Raw genomic sequence first — 11,366 nt, 5'->3', positions numbered from 1 at the left:
CGCTAGCCCCCACGCTGCCGTGCTGCCTGCCCCCTCCCCGGAGCCTGAGGAGGAGGATGAGGAGCTGGAGGGCAACATCTTCTGCCCTCCCATGCTCTACTACAGCCGCGGGGCTGCTGCGCCTCGCCAGCCACCAGCAGCAGCGACCGGAGGTCCATGGGAGCACATCAAGGTCTGTAGACCGCAGGACAGCAATGACACCCAGAGCCCGCCACGTCCCAGTGCTGGGCCCTCACTGCTGCACCCTGCTACCCCTCGACAGCTCCACGACACCTTGGGGCAGCTGCCGCTCCTCAGTGCCTTGCTGGCAGAGCTGTCGGTGCTTGCCCACAGCACTACTCCTGCTGTCCACCCCCATCTTGCCTGGCTCTACCGGGCCCCGAAGAGTGGTGGTGTGGCTTCACGGCCCCCTAGCCCCAGCCTCTCCTCCACCTTCAAGCCAGTAGAGGCAACTGTGGGTCCTGGTGGGAGCAGTGGAGGTGCCAGCCCTCGACTGAAGCAAGGCTGGCAAGAGGCCACCTCACCAGGGTCTCTTTGGGCTGGGAGAGGACCTAAGAAAGCTGCACCCCAGGGAGAGATAGGCTCTGAAAGGAACAAAACTAAAGAAAACAGACCTCCCAGAAAGAAGCTGTTGTATGGGCTGACAAATACTCTGAGGCTACGGCTGCAGCAGAACAACCCTGATAAGCTGATAATTCATGAAAGGAGAGAGCAGCACAGAAAGAAGCAAATGGAGATGCTGAAGAAAAGTCCTTTGTCCAAAAGAAAGCTGCTCAGAAATGCTGGAGAACAGCATGTAGTTTCTTACAGGGATTGTAGCAAAGGAAACAGTTCGAAGCAGAATAATGACTTTGATAAAACTATTGGGACTTCATTACAAAACAGTGCTCTCACAGAGCACATTTCTGTGACAGATGTGTCCCCTGATCTGCAGAAATGGGCTAGGGAAAGTCTACTGAAGAATGATGAAATTGCAAGCAAGGAACGTCTACGCAAAGTACGTACACCCCCCTTAGTGGAGGAAACTATATTAAAATCTGCTCACAAGGAAAAGTCTGCAGAAGCCCAACTCCCAGAAGCTTTCCCATCAGATGCTAATGCAAAGGGAAGTAATGAGGAAGCAATACACTTGATCCATCCTAAAACCACAGAGCGTGATGATGTGTCTGTTGTAAGTGATCATAAACCAAGCCCCAACAGGAGTGTTGAAAATTACTCTGAATTCATATATTCAGATGACTTTGTTGCTAGTCCTGAGAACACAGCTTGTTCAGAAGATTTCACCAGTGATGAGTGTATGGGCAGAGAGTCAGAAGCTCTTGACAGCAGTCGTGAACCTTTGTGGCTTGAAAGCCCAAAGCAAGGTTGGTCAGATACAGAGTCGGAATCCAGCAGGTCCACAATTTCAAAGACAAGTCAAAGAGCTGGAAGTACTTCAGATCTTCTGCCAGTTCCTTCAGCTTTACCTCCAGTCCCGTCTTTGAAGAAAAACGATGACTTAAAAAACAGCCAGAGAACTAGTGGTGAATCTGTTGATTCACTTCACATTGCTCAAATGGAAGCAGCATCATTAAATGAAGCGCAGGAAGCCCGACACATCAGTAAGGAAGGGAACAGGGATGATCAGCGTATTAAACAGCAACCTACACTGAGAAGAACGCAAGTTAGCTCTGATACTGGTCTGAATATAGGAAAGGGGCAGAGCTTTGAGGGAAAAAGCCAGTCAGTAACTCAAGTCAGCTCTAACTTGCCATCTAACGTGTCTGATCTTGAACTTGGCGTCCTGGAAGACAGTCTGTCAGACAAAGAGAATAATTTTCTGGGACAACTATGTGTTCCTAATCAATACAAGGACATCAGTGAACTTGTAATAAACAAGCTTCCAGGATACACGGTGTAATGACAAGTTTCTACTGTCTGGATTAAGATATTTAAACTCCATAAGATATTTAAACTTTACATTTACCGGCGGTATAGACAATTTAAGATTTTTAGCATGCACTTTAATATGTTGGTGAATTTATTAAGAGGTTTTTAAAATAAACTACTACTTGAATCTAACGAATGGTTCTCGGGTGGTATCTACAGCGTGACTCGTGTCAGTAAATTAATATAAAAGTAATCCAAACAGCACAAGAAATTTACGGTCGAAGGCAGAAATGAGGACAGTGCAGCAGGCGCAGTCAGTGCCCCCAGAACTTGTCCAGGGTAGCAGTAGTAACATACTACAGAAACAGCCAAGTACAAAATATGTTCCTCACTGAACGTTAAGTTTTTGTGTGTTATGAAAAGTCACAGCCAGTAACGGCACAGAATTTTATCAGCTAATCTGCATGATGTGTTTGTCTCACAGTTCTTTCGCTACAGTGACCAGAACTAGATGAGCCCTGTTAGAGTTTCATAGGTTGAAGTTTCTCATTTAAGTCAGATTTTCACAATTTATTATAAAATAATTTAAGAATTATTGGTGACAGTAAATCATTATAATCCAGGAGAGCTTTGAGAGGTTAATGAAAGTTACTTGACCTTGAAGACTAAAGATGTGCAAAGAATAGGGAAGACCACAGTAAATTTTCAACGCTTCACAACTCCCTGATTGCATTTTCTGACACTGAGGAAGGGTAGGGGGCATCAGCGCACACAGTCCAGAATCTTCGAACAAATGAGCATATTAGATCACAATTGAAGGATTACTTCAAGGTAATGAAGAATTTGCTATGTCCCCTTATGATGATTGATACCATCTGACGTTTGCTTTTGATTTCTGGTTTGGGTTTATGACTTCCAGTTTGGTCGCTGAACATAACATCTTTTGTTTAACTACTGGGCTTTTTAGAGTCCATGTCGCTATTACAAATTTCAGAGAAGTTCTTTGACTTGAATCTGAGGAGACCTCAAAACTCCTGCCTTCGATTTTAAGTCTCTCTTGTCCTCCCCTTTCTGCTCTCTTTGAGTAGTTTGTCTCCGTTGCCAACTTTACATTCCTAACTGTCTCGTTATTTAGGACGTTTGTCCTCAGGATTAAATGACAGACTTGCCAGCTCCCCTTTTCCTTCTAATTTACAGTCTGACTCCTTTCCCCAGCTTTTTCACTTCTCACTGTAGTTCTCCATGTACTTACTGCAAGAGCCTGTGTTTACACTTTAACATCTTGTAGGGATTTTTTTTTATTTCCATCCTACTATGTGTTTATTTTGTAGGAATGACAGTACCTCTTCTATTTAAAGTACCAACATCTGTGAGGATTATTCAAGTATCTGGTGTTGATTTCGGAGAACACCACTCCAAATATTTTTGATCTAGAGGTAAGCAGCTGAAATTACCCATGCATCAAAGGAATCTCTGGCCGGAGGATTTCATAAAAGTTATTTAGGTTGCCCCTGTTTAAAAATAAAGTTTAGTTTCAACCCAAAATGGGTTGAAACTCAAGGGCAAATTCCCAGTCCTTATTTCATCCCCTGTCTCATCTTCACTTTTCAATTTCCAGAAGCAACTATGGTAGGAACAATATTTTGTTTGTTTAAATAATGTCACTGATCTCTTCTCAACATATTTTATTTGGGATAGCACTTGTAATGTTTATTGTGTCATAGCATTTATAATTTTATCAGGGGAATGGTAAAAATGTCAGAAAATGCATACTAGGAAGATAATAGGAGACATTACACAAGAATAGAACATCAACATCGTGTGTTTAAGTTTGGTTTTGTGTTTCCAAATATAGACTCAAGATAGTTGTTATTACATGGAGAGATTAACAGTTAGTTTCTACCTTGTGGCATAAAAAAATCTTCAGATATTACCCATGTTGTTGTGAGAGTAAACAAAATCTTACTTAATATTCAAACCCTTGGTCAACAAAAATGGGAAGGAAATTTGTGCCACTGATTTATCGCTGAAAACTCATAAACTGATATATTTTCAAGAAGTACCTGCTAATAACAGGAAGATTCTACATGTCAACACAACAGAACAAAACAGAGATATTTGCTATCAGTATAAAAAACGGGAAAAAAATAAAATAGCAGCAGCAACTCCCTTTTGTACAAATCCTATAATAATCTACACTCAACTGCATGATAGTAGCTGGCTGATTTTGTTATTAGAACTTGCATCCTGTACCCCTGTGATCAAGTTGTTAGCGTCAGATTTAGTATGAGATTTCTCTACTTTATTGGAAGTATTGCAGCAATTTTTCATAAAGACGTTTCTAAATGTTAAGGGCTAAATTGCATGAATTATGTTTGTGCGTGGCAATATGCTGGCAGAAGCAAATACTACTATCATATCCCCCACAGTTCTTGCACAGCCTTCCCAAAAGTAGTATAGGTACTTAAGAATATATGCCTGCTTTTCAGATACCCTGTAAGCATCCCAAGAAGCAAAGCCATAGTGGTAGAGCTGGCATGTCCAAGCAGAAGCGTCAGGACTCTCTGGTAGCCCTGTGCTATTCTCATTCAGTTCTAAGAAAGCCAGTGCACTGGAAAACTACTTTCCTAAAAACATCTCAACTAAAACTGTTCTCTAAGGACTGCTTCCCCGCCTAGAAAAAGAGAAGATGGATGAAGGATCTAATCTTGTCCCATTACACATGAAAATCCTGATTTGAAAACCCAGCTTTTTGAGCAAGAATAGCTAATTTTCCCACATGCATCCAAACCATAGTTCTTTGACAAAGTTCCTGGAAAGATTATTTATTAGTACTTATTACAGTGTGGGCACCTATCCACTGGCAGACTGGTGCAAAACCAAAATGATTCTTGCAGTCCCTCAGTCATCTGCTGGTAAGAGCTTTCAGTTGTTACTGGAGGTTGAGCAATACCCATAAACACACAGTCTCTGTTACAGATTTGTTACATGCTTAACAGAGCCAATGGCAAGTCACAATGCAGTGTCACAAAACAAAGATACTTACTGAAAGCTCCCTATTTCCTAACTTTTCATAGCCCTTGGAGATTTCATATATAATTGTATTTTGACTGAATTTGCTGTAGTTTTTCACTTGGGCTTATTGACTCAGTAGCTCTAAAAATTTCCTTGCTCCACACTATTAAGCAATAAACTATAGTTGCCTCAAATTCAAGTTTTACACTGTTGTTAGTTATACTTTTAAATTTACTACAGTAAAATTAAAATGTGAGAATTACCTAAGTTTATTTTAGATCCTCACTAAACAAAGCTGTCTGCTTCTTACTTTTGACTTGTTATTTAGCAACTGATCTTTGCTTTAAATCTGTACAATATTCTAGAAATAAGGTAGATGCATGTTCAAAACCACAATTTTATTGCTTAAGATAAGGGTAGTCAAATAAAATTGAACTTCATGTTTTCAGAAGTCCCAAACTGAGAAATAAACTCTTAGCTAAACACATTAATTCTTTTTAGAATTAATGACCCTAAACCAAGTTTACTATGACTGCCTTTCAAACAGTGATTTCAGTATAGTATTTATGAGAATAAATTTAGGTAGCCAGTACTACATAACTGGGGTTCAATGGGAAGAGCAGGATATCAAATAGTGACAGTTTGGGTCACTTCACCTCTTCTACTGCACTGTTTTCCTGGTGTTAAGTAGTTCTGATTGGTCTTATTACTCAGTCAGCGGCTAGGAACAATTTTAAGAAGGCCCTGCCAGGTATGTTTCCTCCACTTCATTCTTTATTTCTCAGCTCTCAGCACTCTGATTAGATGACACAGTTCCTTTGCTGTTTGTGATTTCTCTGATGATAGTTCCTACCACCTATTTTACAATTTGTAATTCCATCATTTTGGAAGTGCTTTTCCTCAGTTTTCAGAAATTACATCCAGCCTCAGTAACTGTGCAATTGAATTTTGTGACTGAGTTACTCATTCGTGCTACTTACATTTTTCAGGGTCCCAGTATTTTATGATGCCTGCTGTTGTTTCTCTTTGTGTAAGTGCTGCTCAGTTAAATGCTAGTCATTATTTAGAAAATCTTTGGGACTTCGTTTTCCTTTCCTCAGCATTCGTCATCAGCATCTATTTTACTGCTTCCTCAGCTTTGATTGTCTAGAAAGAAGTCAAATCATGGAGTCCTACGTTCGCATTTCTAAAAGGTTTTGTTGATTTCCACACACAGAATCTTCACCAGCTCCTGTGAAATCTAATGCTGCTCATTGAAAGCTGCAGAACGACCTTCCAGGATTGTGAACATTTGCCTATGGTTATCAGACATCAGTCCTCTCTACCTCTCCCAAGTTCTGCCTTTAATCCTTTTTTAAAGTTTTGATTTCCAAACTAACCTTTCTTTTAAGATGACTGAGGCTATCTCTGTAAGAGCGGATGCTGGCTTTAATTTAACATGCATCTCAAGCTAATGGCAATCACATCTGCTATAGCTAATGTTTCCTACCAGCTAGCTGCTTGCATTTTCCATCCTTCCTTTTAGTCAGTACATTGTTTGATTTTAATTTCAGTTTTATTCACATTCATATTTTTCCCTTATTTAAAATTCCTTGTATGCATGCAGTTTTGTTTTGTTGAAGTCACCCAGAGGAACTGCAGCTTCACTGCCTTTTTCTTGTTTGGCATTGACATTCACCTGTGTTAAACCATTTTTGTTTTATTTTGGCTTTTATAATTTCACATGTCTGAATTCTTTATGACAATTGTAATGTAACCCTCCACTGACTTTATGGCATTGCTTTCATTTTCCCAGGGGGGCAGTTAGTGTTTTCTGTTGGTTTCCAGAGAATGAATTTGAATGTCTCATGCTGGAGAAAACAGTATTAATCTTCAGTTCTGCAGAGACCTCTGCAAGTGATTCACTTACCAATTGTTTAAAATAACATGGCTTGGTAGAGGAAGTGTTTAAATAACAGAGTGTATCTGAGCTACACATTACTCCTAACTATATCAACATTTAAAGACTGATTCAGGTACCGTTAATTAAAAAAAAAGACAAAAAAAAAGTTAAGTAAAAAAACCTTCAGATGTCTATTATAAATATTTATCTGAATCACAGACATTTTTTCAAACATTTTTGGTGATAGCCTAGTAGATTTCACTCGTACATTGCAGTATCTGAGCTAAATCAGCTAAGAATTTGGTTCTCTACGTATCCATTAACTGAAGGTAGCAGGTTTTCACAAGGAAGTAAAGGTATTTACATAGTCAAATCCCCTAAAATTCCACGGGAATTAGTCATCTCAAAAAAAGTTACAGAATGGAAACCCTGTGCAGAGAGCTCTAACAGTATTATCTCTTGGAATGCAAAAATGTTTTTGAAAGAAGATAAGTCATGCTTCAACAAATATTTTCAGAGGCATTTTTGAAGTTTAGTGGTATCATGATTGAGAGAGACTCCCTTGGTGTCAAGAAAATTCCAGCTCTTTTTCTCTTGTCTTTAACTGCAGATTCAGTATTTTTCCTGTTCCTTATGCTTATGTACTAAACCTTTGCCACTCCCCTCAATTTCAATGCCACTACACAGTCATGCCTATTATTTGTCATAGTATCTCCAGAACCTTATTTGAGGGAGATCCCCCCTTCAAATCCCTGTTGTGCCTTTCACCTTGGTGCTTTGCCTGTTCAGCTTCTCCTCATCACATATTTCATGCCATCTCTAGAACTCGGCTTGCCCTACTTATCATTCAAAAAAAAAAACCAAACCATCTCCAACACTTTTCAGAAACCTTCACTGACTTGCTCTTATTTTTGATATCGAGCTGAAGCTCTGCCCATTCTCTGCTAGGTGCTGCATAGTTTATCCCCCTTCTGCTTCCATGCACCTTAGTTTCCTACACAGTATCCATTTCTATTTAACTCTAACTATTCTTTCATCCTCAAAAACGAAAACAAAAAAAAATCTGGAATTTGCTGTACATCTGTGTTTCCTCCCTTCATCTCAGTCCTGCCCTTTCTGCCTGCAGGTAGCTGCATTGCTTAGACTTCTTGTCCACAGGAACATGCTAAACATAGGATTTAAGAGAGAAACCATCAGATCACAGTCTGATCTCTACATTGCAGTCCTGAACATTTCATCTGCTTACTCCTGACTGCTGGTGTAAACACTGAGATACAGCTGTACTAATGATGATGATGATCAAAATGCAATGGCATATGTAGTGAAGGAAACTCTTCAGGAAACACAGTCAAACCTTGCTAACCTAGAACACAACATAAGGCAAGCTCTGATATACCATGGGACATGGTTTTAATTTTTGTATCCATAACTCCAAGACTCAGCAATAGAATTACTGTATGTAAGAAAAGCTGGTTCCTGATTCCTAGTCATAATTCACAGCCTTTGCTGTACTCTTCTGAAACACAAAACAGCCTTTGATAGTTGCAGGTCTCTCATTTCCTGCTGCTCTTGTAATGCTACTTTACAGCCCTCTGACCATTGTGCACTTCTGTTTCTAAAGTGGAACAGATGCATAGGGTTTCTTCAAAACAAACATCTAACCAGTTGCTCAGGGTCCTTCAACAGAGAGGCAAGAACCTGAAGGCAAGATATTTCAGTACATTTCCTATATGCCCATTTTTAATAACAAAATACTGGAGCAGATTCACTGTTACTAAAACCTTTTATCAACAGGAGATTTGGGTCATTTTCAGTGAAAGCAGAATACCACAGCTTCTCTGGTATTCATCACAGTTACACCACCACTTTTTAATTGCATCATTTTTCCAGATTTGTAGCTGTTGACCAAGTTCTGTCAAATGACACACATGCTGTGTGAATTCAGTTTGAGTTGGTACAGTCAAGGGCTGCACTGAGGAAAGCACTAATTGCAATAGAATCCTAACTGAAATTTGCTTTCTGTTTTTCTGAAACTTTATAGCAGCTCAGGAGTCAGCCAACAAAGCATCCCTTGTCTGCTGCTGGCATCTTATTTATATGTCCAGAACAATGAGTCATGGGCAAATTCAGAGAAGTTTGGTGTCAAGTTAGGGGCCACATTCCAGATGTTCCTCTGCAACCTTATTTGCTACTTTTGAAGGCTTAAAACGGAACTGAAATTTTGTTTGCTCAGACTCTATAAAATTTCTAACAAACCCAAGAGAAGACAAAACCTAAATTTCTAGAAAGTGCCCCTGTTGTCTTAAACACACACCAAACCTAGGCACAGGAAAGCTATTCAAGGAATGTTTACAGAAACCATTTGAGAAACGTTTCTAAGCACTTTCCCATTCCACTTAACATCTCAAATCATTTGAGAAAGGCTTCCTTCACTGTATTATTACTTCTACTTCTGATCTCAATAGGAAGAACTGTGAAGATATGCATTTTTGTTTTGTTTGAGTTAAGCAATAATGTAGATCCCAGCAGTCCTGCTTTTCCTGGAGCCACCTCACACAGACCTGCCAATAGTTGCACAACTGGAGTAAATAGCAAAATGATGGCTCAGATGTACAGCAAAAAGCAGAGTAAAGCCATGCTGATGTAACAGTAACAACAGGAGTTTGCTCCCTGCACCCCAGGTCAAATAAAATTATCAAGGCCCCACAGGCCTTGCATTTTGACCTGTAGGATGTTAAAAGGAAGACAGTCAAGAACAGGAAGGAGGGAGTAGGTTTAAGGCACAAAACCCTCTTGCAGGTACCCTGGTTTCATTTGCTTCTCCCCTGGCTACCTTAAGCATCTCAGCTGGACTCTCAATTACCTTCCTGCTTACACAAGGAACAGTGTATCTTTTAAGACAATCTGGATAAAAATTACTTGTATATCAGGAATGACAACTTGAGTTGGACTCTTAAGATGAGTAATAGCCCATCCCTGCACAAAACACCACAACTTGCTGATCTTTTCAGCTTGGGAATTGTTCTGGACAGAGTTAAAAACAAGCAGTGAACGCAGAAACACACACCCCACTAAACACCCTTTGCCATCCTAATTAAAGACAACAAAGTAAAAACAAGAGACGAAGCAAAGAGCAAAGGCCTGCCACTTGTAGTTCAGAAATTGCTATAAAGCCACCAGTGGTGACAGGAATTACTTGTTCTCTCTTCTATTCATAGTCTTCCTGACAGCTGTTGGGGAATATCAACAAGACTTTTAGGCATATCTAGAGGGTAAGTGCAAAAACATCTCTTGACACAAATCAGTTGTTCAAATGCATTAGCTAGGAAACCTCCTGTCCCCAGCAAGTGGTCAGGGAATCATTCAAACACCAGATCCTCTATTATTTCACTCTATTTTCAAAAGCTGTCTTCATGATTGTCCTCAGTTCCTGTGTCTAACTAGACAGCTGGTTGTCATTGATAGAATCATTTTGGCTGAAGGAGACCTTCAAGATCAAGTCCAACCGTGAACCCAGCACTGCCAGGTCACCACTAAACCATGTCTGTAAGTGCCACATCTACATGTCTTTTAAATACCTCCAGGGATGGTGACCCCGCTGCTTCCCTGGGCAGCCTGTTCCAGGGCTGTACAACCCTTTCTCTGAAGATTTTTTTCCCCCAATATCTAATCTAAACTTCTCCTGGTTCAACCTGAGGTCATTTCCTCTTGTGCTATTCAGTATCACCCTTGTTATTCCTGAGGAGACCTATGTCCATTTCTGCATGAAAACTCCCTCTCACCATTTACTCAGAGCAGGCCAGATTCCTGCTCTTAGAAGAATTCTCTGTAACCACTTTACCTCCTACCTTATTATTCCACATCCAGTCACAGAACCAGCTAGGAGGAAGAGGTTAGCCTACCATTTCCTCATCTACATGTCCAAAGAGGAAAAGACCTCCAAGGATGCAGGCAGGCAGAGAAACAAGGTTCAGCTCATGCCTGCAACTTCCATGGGCTTCAGTGATCATCCTCCCTTTCTCCCATGGATGTGCCTGCCCTGCTGCAATGAGCGAGCTCATGACACACACTTTTCTAAGGCCACTACAGTGAGCATATTTCCTGGCCCAAAAAGTCCTGAGCAGGAGTTTGAGAAGCATGAGGTATGTTGATGTAGCTCCTCCTAGTATGCATCCTTTCTTTTCTTTGATAAACCTGTGATGACTGGCTGATTTTCTCCATTTGTTTGTCCTGTTAACGTCTCCTACTCCAGCTTCTCCATTTGAGTGTCCTTTCCCACATCCTGGAAGGCATTTGTCTCAGGATGAGTTGGTCATACTGATATGATGAGACAGTGTGACTTGATTTACCTCTCTGATTGGATCACAGCTTTTACAGTCTTAGAAATTCTGCTTTTTTAATAAGGACCCACTAGGTTATTGTGGTTAAAGAGCTGTTATCCTCTTACTGATGACTTAGAAAACAAAACAACAACAACAACAAAATTGCAACTTTAAGAGGTCCCTGCAGAAGTTTATTACTTTACATTGCTTAAGAAATACTGAAGTGATTCTTTTTACATTATTTAAACAATATGATACATGCATTAAAAATTAGCAGT

The 11,366-nt window shown here is 40.3% G+C and overlaps 1 protein-coding gene across 1 annotated transcript; it reads left to right on the top strand.

Moving 5' to 3' along the window:
- The first annotated feature begins 91 nt into the window (after window positions 1-91).
- MAP10 (microtubule-associated protein 10) lies at window positions 92-1,900 on the top strand. The gene has a single exon (XM_008935712.1). The coding sequence runs from the start codon at window positions 92-94 to the stop codon at window positions 1,898-1,900; it is 1,809 nt and encodes a 602-aa protein (XP_008933960.1).
- Window positions 1,901-11,366: the final 9,466 nt, after the last annotated feature.

The sequence above is a fragment of the Merops nubicus genome, unplaced genomic scaffold (assembly GCF_000691845.1).
Source record: "Merops nubicus isolate BGI_N331 unplaced genomic scaffold, ASM69184v1 scaffold11402, whole genome shotgun sequence".
Lineage (NCBI taxonomy): Eukaryota > Metazoa > Chordata > Aves > Coraciiformes > Meropidae > Merops > Merops nubicus.
The sequence above is the reverse complement of the archived record's forward strand: the minus strand, read 5'-3'. Positions and strand labels throughout refer to the sequence as shown.